Below are 15,694 nucleotides of genomic sequence, written 5' to 3'. Positions count from 1 at the left end.
ATCCTAAATAACACCATCTGAAGAATACATCATGTTTTGACTTCTGTATGATTTCAGGATACGGAAGTTCTTGATAATAGTGCACATCGGGACCGTGCAAATTTGGGCCGCAAGCGAGGTCATCGAGCCCCAATCACCCGAGCAGGCAGTACTGGGTTAGAGAATGACAGGAACAGCTGGATGTTCAGAGATTCTACAGGTGAAATGCCGCCTGGGGATGAATTACTGATTTTTGTTACCAGTGTTATGTGTTGTGTCTGTATGTTTTCCTTGGTTCTGTCATTTGTGTGCATCATGTTCCTTTGAAGCTACTATGTATGTCAATGTCAGCCTTGTGAGGTAGTCCAGAGCAGGGGTCTCAGGGGTCTCCAACCTTGGCAACTTTAAGACTTGTGGACTTCAACTCCCAGAATTCCTCAGCCAGCTGGCTGAGGAATTTTGGGAGTTGAAGTCCACAAGTCTTAAAGTTGCCAAGGTTGGAGACCCCTGGTCCAGAGCACATCAAGGAATAGCACCCCTATCTTTATTTGAAGGTTTCATTAGCATAGACTTGCAAGTCTGAAAGTACATCTCTTTCCCCCACCCCTTTGCTTTTATAGTTCAAGGAACTAGAGAGATTCTTTCTGAGGTGGCCACACTGCCATTCCTTCTGTGGGCTCAACTACTTCTTATATGACCTTTGCCTAGTGTGCAGCTCTTCCTCCTGTCTCCCAAGATCATTCTCGCATTTAGTTAACTGTTAGTTATGGATTTACCTGTTTTCAAAAGAAGGCACCACCTATACTTTGCCCTAAGTTAGAACTTACCAATCATAGTTCATTATTAATGATTTACTGAAGTTCTGAAACCTATTCTTTTCTAATGCCATCGTTTACTTGATATTTGAAGGAGTCCATGAAGGCACGTCTCTTCTCTAACGATCTAGAAATAGTCTAAAAATAAAAATAAAAGCAATCTAAAAATAGAGGAGAATTGGAGGCACAGGATACTTTTTTTAAAATAATCACAGTTTCAAATGTGCTTTGAACCTTTATTATAGACTCCAACATTTTACCAAGTTTTCTGGCGTTGTTTTGGTTTTAGGGAGTATTTAGGGAGCTTCATTGTGCATTAATTTTTGTGGATTTTTCTCTCCTTCCCCTTCCCCAGAGCCCCAATTAGTTCCTGCAGGCTCAGATGAAGAAGTCCATGAGGAGACAAAGAGCAAGAAGTCACGAAGCTCTCCATTGTCCAAAGGGGTAAAGGTAGCCCTCTTCCCAGGCCTCAGTCCTTCAGCTTTGAAGGTAAGGTGTAAAGGGAAGTGTGGACAAAACAGAAGAAATTAGAATATACTGTCAGATTGGTTTCTGGAAACTGGATTGTTAAAATCATCCCAAATTGAAATCAATTTTGCCTGTGGGATTGGGAGATTAAGGTATAAGGGACCCAAGCATCTGATCTCCTAAATCTGTTAAGGTGTAACAAAAGTAAGAGGATAATAATGAAGAACTGGGAGACGAAGTATGGGATAGCTTGTTAGCAAAGGTTAGGAGCATTGCTGGGGCCTGCTGGTAATTCTTTTGCTCTTGATCATAGGCTAAATTGCGAGGGAGAAACCGCTCTGCTGAGGAAGTGGAACCACAAGGTGAAGTAAAGGAGGCTCCTGTACAGCGTTCTAAATCCTGCAAGATGGGCAGCACTAGTGGGAAGCCTCTGGTGCTGCCACCTAAGCCAGATAAATCCTCAGGGTAGGTATGGTTGTACAGGAGGAGGGGCTGGAGAATTGCAGGTAAAGAAATCCTGGAGGCTACAGAAACAGATTTGGCTTCAGTATTCTAGGACAGAGGGCCCCAACCTTTTGGGCCTCAGGAACGGGTTCCGTGGAGAGATTTTTTTCTGTAGACTGGAGGGGGCTTGGTTTCACCTGCTGCCTGCATCCCACAGATGAGGCTTTGCTTATTTTCATGGCCCGGCTTCCGGCATACCATGGACTGGTGCCAGTCCATGGACCGGGGTTTAGGGACCCCTGTTCTAGGATCCTTATGTGACAGCAAGTGATGAACATAGTACTCTGCCAGGCAGGGAATGGGTTTCGCCAATGATTCAGTGCCAGCCCTACTGCAAGGGCAAATTCCTTCTGCAAAGGGGATCTTTTTGAAACTACTTTTGAGAACTACTGATGGTAAGGGGTATCACATGATATTAACTTGGAATCTCTATGGTATTTGTGAGCCGCGTGTGTTTTCAGGAACTTTTTCTTATAGCTTCTTAGGTCAGTCCTTGTAGAAATTTGGCTAAGTTCAGTCTGGAATTCTTTGCTTAAACTTTGGAATGTCTTGTTAGTTCAAGGCCAGCACCACTTCAGAAGCATATTCATAGTGGTGCAATTTGTCAATAATGCCACATTTCTAGGAATATTGTTAATTATTGGCTGGAGTTCGAGGGCCCAAGCCTTCTGGAAGAAAAATTAGCTTAGCTAGATGATGATGATGATTTAACTTATCCATAGTCTGGTTCTACTTTATTCTGCTCTGGTTCTATATGGAATGTTACAATGAAATGCACTGAGCAACCCGAAAAAAAATGATCTTTAGAAATTTAGATTGATGGGCTTCTGGTGTGAATCCTGGCTGACTTGAAGACATCTCTGTAAACAAACAGAAATGATAGCCACTGTGCAGAATGAAAGACTGGCAAGTAGACCAGTACTTCGAATTTCTCCAGAGACATTGGGAGATCACCCAAAATTGCTTTGAATGGCAGTTTTTCTGAGGAGGCTGTAAAACGGATTCTGAGAAATCCTTGTTTTACAAAAGAATCATACACAGAAATAAAAGTGTTAAAAAGGCTCTTGAAAATAGTCTATTGAGTGAATGCACTTCCAAATGCCAGGTGGGAAAAGAGGAGATGGAGGTGCTTGGAATGTAATGAAATCCCTTGGAATGCTGAGTTAAAGAGTATTCCATGTTTGAAACACCCGTCCAATCCAAATGCACTGTGTACCTATTATTGCTTAATTTCAGGTGTTCAAAGGCTGTTTGGTGAGACTTTTTTATGAACCTCAGATGTACCCATTTGTCACATTTAAGCATGTTCAAGCTTATTAATGTTTAATTGAGTAAGTTTATATATATAGTGTGTGTGTGTATGTGTGTTGGTTTAAATTTTGGGCCTGCCCATTATAGAGCTTTTTCTTAAGGGAGCATGACCTTCAGATGAGGGGAAAAAAACAAAGGTTGCCCTTCCGTATTAGAGAGCATGGCATAGATGGATAGTTATATCCAATAGCTTCATGTGGGTTTCTTCTTTTTAAATCTACACAAATTCTGCAATTGCTTGTTCTTTGGCTAAAAATTCCATGATAGTTTATGATGAAAGTGCTGGAACTGAATGGAACATAAGATGCATTTTTAGAATGACATTCTCCGTCTGAACTTCCTCAGACTTTCTCTTCTACCGCAGAGGTCCTCTCAGTATTCTTTGGTTGTCAGAGAGCACAAGGAAGATAAGAGTGTGTCTTCCTGTCTCTTCATTTCTCACTAACTGCCACTATCCAATATGGGCGCTGGCAGAAAATTGCCAGCTTAAAGAGCACTGCCAACTCCTGTGCTGCCTCAGCAACAAAAAAAGAAAGCCCGGAGAGAAAGAGGCAGGAACATTTCCTTTTATCTGGGTTATTAGCAGAAGAGGTCTGTGCTTCCGCTGTCAGTTCTCCAACGTCGCAGAGAAATCCCATATGATGATCACAACACTGAGAGCAGAGGAAGCATTCTCCTCTCCCTCCTGCCCTTTCTCTTGCCCTGCTTCTCATGCACCGGGCAAGAGAGGCAGGTGAGAAGGGAGCCATGTTTATAATAATAATAATAATAACAGAGTTGGAAGGGACCTTGGAGGTCTTCTAGTTCAACCCCCTGCCCAGGCAGGAAACCCTACATCACTTCAGACAAATGGTCATCCAACATCTTAAAAATCCAGTGTTGGAGCATTCACAACTTCTGCAGGCAAGTTGTTCCACTTATTAATTGTTCTAACTGTCAGGAAATGTTCTCTGTCTTCTGCTTTTCTTGCCTTGGGAGAAGAAGCCTGAAGTAAGTCTTTGATGTCACTTAGTTGGTGCTGTGGACTGATCAGAGAACTAGGAGCAAAGAAGCTGCCACCCATGCCGAAATACCTCTTGGACTTCGGTTTTAAGGGATTATGCTTTGAATAGAAAACATGGATCCACCCAGTGCTGCCCCTTTTACTGTGCTGCCCCTTTTACTGTGACAAGTTTTCCTCCCTGTACTCACCCTTTTGAAAAGATTTTATTTGTAAGTTATAAGCTCTTGGGTATCGGTATCTTGAGCATAGTACCAAAGTTCAGGATTTAGGGATTTGCCATTTGGACAATGCTTCTGTTGAAAGCCCAACTCTGTTGGACTTGTAAAATCTATAGTGTGTAACAGTAGTGATTCCCAATTACTTGTTGCCTGTGCACAAATCCCATCGCTTAAAATTATTTTTCTTATTGTCCAGAATCTAGCAGCCATATTGGTTTATAAGCATGTCTTTATTTATCTTTTCTCATCTACCTTTCTTTTCTAAACTTTATGTAGCATTCTCCTTTTCCCAATTTAATACTTCCTGTCACTTGTTCTAAAAGGGGAAACTGGCAGAACTGTTGTCATTTTACTGATTCATTGGTGAACCAATAAACAAAATAAAAAAATGAGAGATTCACCAATTTGCAAGTCCACTGGCTAAACCAACGGCAAGCATACAGACACCAGTCCAGCAAAGGAAGGTACTTTCAAGAGGGAGCTGGCAGGTTAGCAGCTCAGGATGAAATAGGCATAGTGGGCCGAATCAGTGACTGCAGGGAGGGTGGTGTTTCTGCCATAGCAAAATTAAAGTGACGGCATTTACCCACAGTGAACTGAAGCAGAGCAGGCAAACAACTCAATCGCACTTCTGCCAGGAGACATCAGAAAACATCCTTTCGATGCAGACAAAGACAAGATAAGCAGTGTTTACCTTTATGGAGAGCTGGGACTGGGTTGAGGTTGACTTGGTTTGTTCCTGTCCTTGAGAAGTGGTTGGTGGGCCACTAATGTGCAGAGCCAGTTTGATGTAGAGGTTAAGGTATTAGTTTAGAAACCAAGAGGCTGTAAATTCTAGGCCTGTCTTGGGCACAAAGCCAGCTGCATGACCTTGGTCAGTCATTCACTTCAGGTCTAGGAAGGAGGCAATGGCAAACCACTTCCGAAAACCCTTGCCAAGAAAACTTCAAGGATTTATCCAGGCAGTTGCCAGGAGTCAACACTAATTGAAGGCACAAAAAACGAATGTGCAGAGGATCCCTCAAAGGGCATGTTTGGTTTCTTCGTTGTCTGCCTTTCAGAAAGTAGATTGCTTTAGAGAGCACTCACAGATCAAGTTTTTCATTAAGCTGTTACTTTGATTTATTTTATTGATTTTGTTTATGGTTTGTATTATTATACTGGGCTTTATTATAAGTCCCTTCAGTATGCTTTAGTAAACAAAGGTGGAAAAGAAATACATATAAATGTTAGCATATTTTTGTTCAGCCTGCACTGGAATGTCTGCATGGTTGACACACTGAATGTTCTTTCCAGAGGTACTTCTTGGTTACTAGATCAATATTTGAAAATTACTTTTTGAGGAGAGGCGAGGTAGGGTGGAGTGGAGTGAAGGGTCCATTTGTGCATTTATGTTGCGTGAAAAGATGCATTATTTTATTTTCCATCAGTAACAGAAGAGAAAAATATAATAACCAAGTAAAAAGAATAAAAAAAAAGAATAGTGGAGAGAGCAAAATGAAATAAACTGGAATATTCCAAAAAATATAATTAAAAATAACATATAACTAAAGCAAACGTGAGAGCCAGTTTGGTGTAGTGGTTAACGCATTAGGCTAGAAACTGGGAGATGGTGACTTCTAGTCCCACCTTAGGCACAGAGCCTAAGAGAATTTTAATTAGGTTGCATCTTCTATCCAGGATGGCATAGAATCTTTCCACCAAAGTAAAAGAATCTTCTTAGCTGCTGCTCATGAACTGTAAATCAAGTTCTTCATTCTTGGTGGGTTCTACATTTTTATAATGTAATTCAACATTATATTCACATCATGGCCCTTATTTTTTTCCATTCAAATTTTTTAACCATTTTCTGATTTTCAGATCAGAAACTTCCTCACCCAACTGGCTGCAGGTTCTGAAGCTGAAAAAGAAAAAAAGTTGAAATCCAACCAGCCTTCAGGCAAGTATCGCGGGAGGAGATTTAACTATGTCTTTCCAAGAAGGCATTTGATCCGGTAGTTTTGCCGTGGAATCATACTGCACACTTGGGCATTTTGGTTCTGCAGCTGCAAATAACGTTTGTGGAATTTGGCAGCTGGGCCAGAGTTCCCACAGCGAAATGCTTATGGCTGCTCTAAGACCTGGAATTGCTGTCCCTAAGGAAGATCATTAAACTCCCAATGTTCTTCATAGCTGACATGTTTGGAAGAATCATATCTGTTATTTTTCTGAATTGTCCTTATTCATAAATCCTAAATTATCTCTTCCATGTGCTTCATCACATTCTGACTTGAGATATATTTGCAGCATCAAGAAGTTTCCATTAACATTCAAAGTGAGATTGCACTTTGCTTTTTTAATGAATTGATGCTGGGGGAATATTTGCATCTTCTGACATAATGTAGCAATGTGAATTGGGTTAGTTTTTTTTGCTGCTACTGGGCTCATCCCATTTTTTTTGAAGATCAGACATAACTTTCTGAGCAAAACTTTGCACTGTCTATATTGTCCTTTGGCTTTTAATAAAACAGTGCTGTGAGATCGGGCTTCTCATATATTTCAACATTTTGTTCTGATGGAAGCCTCAAATTACTAGAGGACATTTTTTTTTCTTCGAATTGCTAGAATGGAAGAAGACTGCACTAGTAAATTAATTTAGATATGCATTGCAGCTGTGCCTAGGATGGCACTCCTGCATCCTAAATAGGTATATTAGTCTCAGGTTTCATTATGGTTTTGCTCTTGCTTGTTGGAATCTCTGCAGTCAGGCACAATGGAATAGCCTCCGCTTTTCTTTTACCAGAAGCCAGATATCGGTATCCATATCTTGGCAGAATTGAGCCATGGTGACATTTGCAGACCCTCTTTGCGATTTTTCTTTGTGAATAGCCTGGGTAAAAAACAATGCTGGAGCTCATCATATGATGTGACCCAAAGGAGATGTGCTTGGAAATAATTTTGCAAGAATCAGCATTCTGCTGGTTTATGCAGTTAGTACATTATCATTCTCTACCATGGAAATGCATGAATAATGTCCCCCGGTGCAGAGTGGCCTGATAAATCATCCTGTATTTTACTTGCCCTTCTTTGATTGACTCATTTTTAACTGAATTTTCATGCTAGTGGTTTTTCCAGTTAAGTCAGTTCCTGCCAAAGCACCCATTTAATAGTACTTAGTAGTAATAGTAGCAATAATAGGGATAAAATATTACCAAATTCCCACTGAATCTTGAATGAGACTGCAAAGAGCTCACAAGATGGCAGTAAGTTAGAGCTTAGAGCGGTTTTGTGCTAAAATATTTTGCGGTGGTGTTTGGGTAGCAGAGTCGGAAAAAGTCAGTAGGCCTTGATTTAAATGATTTTGTTGCAGAGTCTTTTTCCGTAGCAGCCCTTTTCCCAAAGCATCCCAGGGCCTCTGGTGGCTCAGACTGCTAAGACAGTCTGTTATTAACACAGCTGCTTGCAATTACTGCAGGTTCAAGTCCCACCAGGCCCAAGGTTGACTCAGCCTTCCATCCTTTATGAGATAGGTAAAATGAGGACCCAGATTGTTGGGGGCAATAAGCTGACTTTGTATATAATATACAAATGGATGAAGACTATTGCTTAACATAGTGTAAGCCGCCCTGAGTCTTCGGAGAAGGGCGGGATATAAATGCAATTTTTAAAAAAAAATGTACTGCACGGGATCTGACAGGATGCACAACTGAAGAGAGTTTAAGAAAGTCACCTTTCTACAATTAAAGTTGTTCCAGAGAGTGTGCTGGTTGACATGGGAGATGAAACATTTGCCCGTGAGCTGGAGTCAATGAGTGGTAGTCATAATTGTGTGGGTGGGATGGAGTGCTTCAGCAGACAGCCCTGCCAACTTTTGTAATCCTTGTCATTTTTGTTGTTGTTGTTGCAGATGTGCTGTCCTACTTCTGGGGCCTTGACAGCAGATGGTTCCGGTCAGCATTTTATGGGTTAGAGACGGAGTTCCCATCTAACATCTTGGAGGGATTTGGGGAGGGAAGGGATTTGTGGGAAGAGGGAGGCTGAAGCACATTTATGCACTTTGTATCACATTCACTCACTCATGCATATGGCAGTCAATTCTCTTTGCCATTATATTTCCCATTTTTTCCTGTCCCCCCCTTCTCGTGTTCCATATAATTTTATGAAATCTTTTATTTTATTTTTTTTGTAATCAAAATGCTTGGCACCAGCCCCTTTTCTTTCACACTAAGATAGGGAGGCAAGACAAGAAAGTGAGGCTTTCGCTCTCTCTGCTGCCATATATTGCATTTCAGACAAAGAGGAAAGGATTGTTTCCCCTTCAGTCACTTGAAACAAATAAAGGTTTTATGGCTATGAAGGCCCTGCTGTCGTATTTGCTTAAATGTAATCCTCTGATCTGTCTCCAGAGCCAACCTTGTTACTTGGCAACATAGTCTAGAGCTGGGCAGCCGACAAGGCTATAGCAAAATGCTGGTGGAGGGGTGTTTTCCTTTTGTGGACGGAATGGCATGCTCCTTGGCGTGTGCGTGTGTGTATATGTCTTTTGAGTCACTGAAAGAGCTTCACTATAGTGAATATTTGATCTGGGAGGAGATTGACATACTTCTTGCTGGTATTTGAAGGATGGAGAAGTATATAACGAACGGTTACACTCCCAATCAAATTGGATACTTATTTCCTGTTCTTGGGAAATGACACTTCTTGAAGCCTGAGGGCACCAACACCTGCACATGCTGATGTCAGTGTGCATACACACCCACATACCCAGTCCCTCTCTTCTCTTATATATGTACATGTCGATCCAAAAGTACAGTCTCTTCCTGCCACCACAGTAATTGGTGTACACTATCTCAGGCAACATCCTCATTTAGAATTAGAATAGAATAGAATAGAATAGAATAGAATAGAATAGAATAGAATAGAATAGAATAGAATAGAATAGAATAGAATAGAATAGAATTTTTTATTGGCCAAGTGTGATTGGACACACAAGGAATTTGTCTTGTCCAATCACACTTGGCCAATAAAAAAATTATGCACACCTATAACTTAAAAGCCACTCATACATCTAGGGAAGAAAAAAAAACTTGATAGGTCAAAAGTACCTCGAATTAAGCTGTGAGATCTCTGTTTGCCACAAGATCTTGGCCTGTTCTGGTTTGCCGCAAATAAGATTGGAGGAATAATTTGGGTGCTGGCTGGAAGCCTAGTGGATGCAGATGCACTGGAGGGGGGGCACTTGATGGCTAAACAAACTTGTTCTCCAAGAATCTTGGGCAGCCGAAAGATATTTCACTTTCACTGGAGGGACATTTAAGGAGTCTTCCCAAAACCCAGGGGGTTTACAGAAGTCTAAAAGGTTTAGTAAATTAAAAAGCCTAACATCGAAGGAACTCTGCTAGATAGATTTGAGCATACTGGAAGGAGATGTGGCTGCCTGGCTGGTTATGATCTGACCCTGGGGTACGTCACATTGCAAGTTGTTTTCCTTTTTGCAGATTCCATTATCTTTGAGTAATCCTTCTCTGGGCTAAGGTTTGCAAAAAAAGCTAGGCCTTGTGGATTCCACTTTTCAAAGAAGAGCTTTGCTGAGTTTTATTTTGATTGAGCACCTGATCGTTTATTCATAATATTTATTAAATAAAGTACTTAATGAACAGGTGCTTGATTCTTTAAATAAACAATCAACACTGTAGACGGATGCATGGATAAATGCATAAATAAACAATGTGTGGCTGATTCAAGGGTAGCATGGTGTGAGGGACAACTCTTGTGGCTGAATCAGCCAAGAAATTGCTGGTAAGTACATATGATAGACACATTTTTAAAAATATGTGTTTGTGTACACTGTCTTTTAACACTGATTTTCCTCAGTAATTCCATCGTCATGATATAAACAGGGACTTGATATTTATGTACACTGAGAGCATATGCACCAAGACAAATTCCTTGTGTGTCCAATCACACTTGGCCAATAAAAATTCTATTCTATTCTATTCTATTCTATTCTATTCTATTCTACATTACACAAGAAATCACATCCTTGGTGTATGCATGCTAACCGACTTTGAAATGTATTTGCACATATTATGAAATTTTTGTTTTTTTCCTCTCAATAATGGTTGTGTGTATGAGCTCCTAAACTGGGAATACTTAGTACTGTTTGAAATAGGGCATGCTGTGTTGACCCTACCTATCTTATACAAAGATGCAAATAAGAGTTCTTATGTATGGTTTTTTAAAAAGATACTTGTGTACAGGCTGACTTGGAATCGACCAGCTTGATGACTGTAATGAAGAATACTGAACTTTGGTTCCTGTCTATCAGCATTTTTCATCTGTTCAACTTAGGAAAAAGAAATATAGCTGAGAGATAACTTTCATTTCTATTTTGCCCTTAATTTTAATTGAAGGTGTGGAGTTCCATACTGTAGCATCCATCTTATTGCTTACTTTGGTATGCTATTTCTGAGTTGTGGGTTTTGCCTGCAACTGTTATTTCAGCCAGCAGAGGCCACTGCTGTACTTGCTAAACTAATAGCAAATAAGTCTTGCTTTCCATTTAGGGAATGCAAACAGACAAATTAGTGGTGAGAGCAAAAGGAGGTCTACTCTAGAAAAGAAAAAAGGCTAGAGCAGAGGTCTTCAAACTTGGCAGCTTTAAGACCTGTGGACTTCAACTCCCAGAATTCTTCAGTCAGCTATGCTGAAGAATTCTGGGAGTTGAAGTCCACAGGTCTTAAAGCTGCCAAGTTTGAAGACCTCTGGGCTAGAGCAACAGCCCAAATTTCTGGGTTTAAATAGAAAATACCTGCTAACATGATTCTCTTAACAGCTTGTGCCAGACACCAAAATAACAGACTATTTTTAAACAGAATTAAGTAGAAGTGTTAATGTTATGTTAGCAGGAAACCTGTAGCTTCCAGACAATGAATTCCAGTGCCAACCAAGTAGAGTGGTCCAGGGGGATGGGAATGGTAGTCCCTTATTCAACCTAGGAGATTATGTGGGGTAATTTCAGAATCTACATCTTCATTTTTCAATCTAAAGCTAATGGAAACCCCAAGCAATTATGCCAAACTTAAATTTGCAATAATGATCTGAGCTTGTATTTCCACTCATCACTATAACCAATATTATAATTATCAGCTATATTACCCACAAAGCCTCAATTTTCCTTACCTAAAGAATATTGTTTTCTCCATTTGAACACTTCAACTCGTAACTCAATAAATCTTACAAGATTTATAGTTGTTACGCTAGCTTTTTGAATGCTACTGAAGTCCTACCAGTATTATTTTCTTCCAGGAGGCATTTTTTGAAAAATGCTGCATAGACTTCAGTGTTCTAGTTAATGGTTTCTGCCTTCAGTCTTGTGCCTTTGCTCCACAGAATTTCCTGCAGGGTTCATGCTAGAATCTCTGCAGGGATTTCCAGATGAAATACGAGAAATGGCATCACAGATGTATGACAGATATGACCATATGGAAGCATGATCTTGCTAGGCATCTGGGTCAATGGATTTCTGTTCTCACCAGTGGAAAATAAACTAGTCCATCCAGGGGCATCTTTTCTACATAACTTTTACATGCAAATTAGTATTAAAGCAGTTTCACGTGAAATAATACCTTTTATGCATACATTCACATAACCTTACACACAGTATTCAATTTATACTAAGAATGCTATCATAAGTAAATGAAAAAGCTCCAGAAACTCCCACCAGTATGGTTTAGACACCACATATATTGTGCTAGTCTAGAAAAGGATATGAAGGCATTATTTTGAGAAAGTTTTCAAGCCTCTTTTCCTGTTGATAATGATTATTGAGCTTTTTCTATAAGCTGGTGCAGGTTTTGGATAGTACTAATAATATATTAACTCAATGAATTTATTCTCAATGAATAGTCAATGAATAATTCTCGTGTACTAAAGTGGCTAGCAGAATTTCACTGAAGAAACTGCCTGTATGCACTGTATGCAAAACCTCAACTATTAAAACGTATTTTTGATCTGATTGCCAGAAAGTGACTATCTGGTCAATTTAATTAAATTTAAGCAGCAATCCATTTCCATGTTGCACAGATAGCGTGTTCCTTTATTTTGTAATAGTTGTGAAGAGTTATAGTTGTATCACTGTCCATTAAAATAGTCCAATCATAAACCATTAAGGATTATTACATGCAGGTTTGCTGTTGACATAAAAACTGCTCGTCTTGGTATATGCCACATAATATTAAAATCTGGGGGAAAAGCTGTTATTTAGAGGCTGCTCAGAAAGAAGGTTAGGTCGAGTGCCCTGTTGCCATTTCAAAAGTTTTGTCCATTTTACACTTCTGATATGCAATGCAAAGCATCTAGTGTTCTGCTCTCACCTAAGACAGATACTGAACTCAATTTAACTTAACCGTTCATCTGTTATCTTTAAGTTGATGCCATCCATATGATCTGGAAAAAAAGCCAGTGCCTGTGATCTTAAAATTACTTAAGCAGCCATGGTTTTGCATACTGTTGTGCTGGCCCCTCCAGCAGCTGAATGAGGCCTGGGCCATCCATCAGCCCTCAGATGGAGAGTCAACCGCCCCCAGGTCTGGAGGTGGCTGGTGAGGAAGAGGAGGAACAGCTGGGCCAGTGCCTTAACGTGTGGGTGCGCAGAAGACAGAGGAAAGCAGTGGAAATCTGTGGGCCGATCCTTGGGATGGAAGAGCCACCACTGCTAGCAAAGCCCCACCCTAGCTCTGGGGTTAAAAGGCAGGGGGGCAGAGATGAATAGATAAAAGGCAAACATCTATTCATCTCCCTGCGGGACAGTCTTGTTAGCCTGCTGTGAGAGAGAAACTTTTTGATGGGGCCGCTGCCATTCCTAATAAAGGAATCATTGATTTAAATACAGAGGGTTTGTTGTGTTTGGGGAGCTGGGTCAGAACAACTGTATTGGCTGCGTTCTCCCAGTAAAATAGGTTTAACATGAAGTTGACCTGCTATTTAGTGTCTCATGTAATACAAGTAGTCCTCGACTTACAATAGTTCATTTAGTGACTGTTCAAAGTTACAACAGCACTGAAAAAAAGTGACATGATCATTTTTCACACTTACGACTGATGGGGATTGCAGCATCCCCATGAACACATGATTTACATTTGGATGCTTGACAGCTGGTTCATATGTATGACGGTTGCAGTGTTCTGGGGTCATGTGATCATCTTTTGCAAGCTTTGGACAGGCAGAGTCAATGGGGAAGCCAGATTTACTTAGCAACCGTGTTACTAATTTAACAACTGCAGTGATTCACTTAAGAAATGTGGTAAGCAAGGTTGTAAAATGGGGCAAAACTCAACAAATGTCTGGGCAACATAAAGTCTGGGCTCAATCGTGGTTGTAAGTTGAGGACTACCTATAATCAAGGTGTTTGGCTGGGACAGTGAAGAGATAGAATCAAGCCCAACTTGAATCCCATGGTTGCTGACATAAAATGTCAGATAATGCACTTAATTATTTTATTTATTTATTTATTTAGTCAATCATATATAAGATAGCAGGTAAAAGTATAAACATAATTCGGATACATGAAAAGAGTAAGTAAAAAGGAATATTAGGACAGGGACAGTAGGCACATGGCAATGGCAAAGGTTCATATTACGACCACTGTAATTTAAGACAGCCAAGAGATAGTATTATTCCTTTCCTTGCTGCAAAACAATAATATGGCTGAATTATGGTTTGTCATAAAATCTTAACTCTTTTGCAATTTACTGAGATTTTAAAGGAAGACACATTTAAAAAACTTGTTAAACTATCTTAAGCCACTCCTCATCCAGAGTGGGATTCTCTGCTATTCATATCCCCTTATTGTTACAGTGAGACAGACTATAAATATTTTGCTTGCTACGTCCTGGGCTCATGACCCATTTCTACTTTTCCTGACTTGCCTTCCTGTCTCCATCCTATTTCCTTTCCCCACCCTCATCTCTTGTTAATTCTTTTTTCTTACATCGCACATTTGCAGCACAGAGTTTAAAGTGACAGAAATACAAAGGTGATGGACCGAAGGAAAAAAACGTTGACCAACTTTCAGCTGAATAGCAAATCTTTTCATATAGAAACCTTTCCCTTCTTTATGCTGTTCCATGAACAGGGAAGAATGACTTTGGCTTAAACCAGGGCCCAGAGGCCAGATCTGGCCCGCGGAGTACTTCCACAGGGTTGCCCTGGAAACAGCAAAGGACCAGCCCACAGTGCTTCTGCCAGCAAAAACGGAGCTCAGGTGGGCCATGTGTGGCCTTCCCAAGCCCCATTTTCATTGGCAGAGGGTTGCAGGAAGCCATGGCAGCTGAAAATGGAGTTTGGGAGCCCATTTTTGCTGGCAGAGCACTCAGGCCACCATAGGCATCCCTGACACAAGTGACTTTGAGCTGGCCATGCTCACCCCAACCCTGTAGGTCAAGCACAACCCTGATGTGGCCCTCAATGAAATTGAGTTTGACACCGCTGGCCTAAACAAACTAACAAAAAAAAATTTCTCCGGGCTCTTCTTGATTTACAGCACTCTGCTTATCTTCAGTAAAAGTATCAAGTAGTTTATTCCATTAAACTACTAGGCTCAAATCAGCAATGCTTTTCTTCCTTGCCTTTTCTATACCTTTTTAATCTTAAAAACAAAAATACCCTGTATGAAAAATAACAGCTATTCTCATTTATGAGTTTTAAAGGATTGATATAACTTTCCAATATTGAAAGAGTTGTAGCAACAAAAACAGCAGCTGGGGTACCTATTCTTGCTAAAAACAAGTTTATTCTAATTATTAAGGCTTGATGGAGCTTTCAGGTGTCATCCCCCTGTATTCTTTTCATCTAGTAGGAGTTGTAATTTATGCAATCTTGATGCAATTTTTATGGAAGACATAAAATTATTGCACACATTTTTATATTTTGGCCTTGCTTTCTTGCAGTATGTGTTGGAACTAGGGCTCATATTCAACCAAGGTTGACTGAGAAGTAACATGCTTCTTCTTGAATCATTAATTTAAATCTTTGGTTCACAAAGCCACTAGGCTTAGTTTAAAAGTCACACATAGGTCTTAAAATGGTGTGATGCATGCTTATTATTCAAGCTTTCCAGTTTATACGCTTAATTATATGAACATAGCCTATTCTCAGGCTTTTTCCATAATATAAACACTAATATTGTTAGTGTGGTCAACCATATGACCATTGTTTGAAGGATCCTGAGATCTATAGCTTAACAAAAATTGGTGGGTGCTGCTAATAGAGACTATGGATTTTAAGGGGTGGAACTCCTTTTTTTTCAAGGATTCCCCAGAAATAAATATAATAGGCTGACCTAGACAGGGTAATATGTTCTAGTTTGTCTAAGGTCTACCAAGAACTTCGCCTACCTCTAGGAAAATTAGGAAAGA

At 40.1% G+C, this 15,694-nt stretch overlaps 1 protein-coding gene across 11 annotated transcripts in view; it reads left to right on the top strand.

The window, feature by feature from the left end:
* Positions 1-15,694, top strand: part of LOC131204833 (apelin receptor-like) — a 50,924-nt gene that overhangs the window by 25,789 nt on the left and 9,441 nt on the right. For 6 of the 11 annotated variants that reach the window (XM_058196464.1, XM_058196469.1, XM_058196457.1 and 3 more), the window contains 4 exons: positions 58-199; positions 1,150-1,283; positions 1,576-1,727; positions 4,891-6,152. In XM_058196464.1, coding sequence (XP_058052447.1) covers positions 58-199; positions 1,150-1,283; positions 1,576-1,727; positions 4,891-4,981 — 519 coding nt within the window. In that variant the 3' untranslated portion in view covers positions 4,982-6,152. The other 5 variants (XM_058196524.1, XM_058196477.1, XR_009156655.1 and 2 more) reach the window with 4 other exon arrangements.

The sequence above is a fragment of the Ahaetulla prasina genome, chromosome 1 (assembly GCF_028640845.1).
Source record: "Ahaetulla prasina isolate Xishuangbanna chromosome 1, ASM2864084v1, whole genome shotgun sequence".
NCBI classification, from domain to species: Eukaryota; Metazoa; Chordata; class Lepidosauria; order Squamata; family Colubridae; genus Ahaetulla; species Ahaetulla prasina.
Note: the sequence above shows the minus strand (reverse complement) of the source record. Positions and strands in the feature narration are given on the sequence as shown.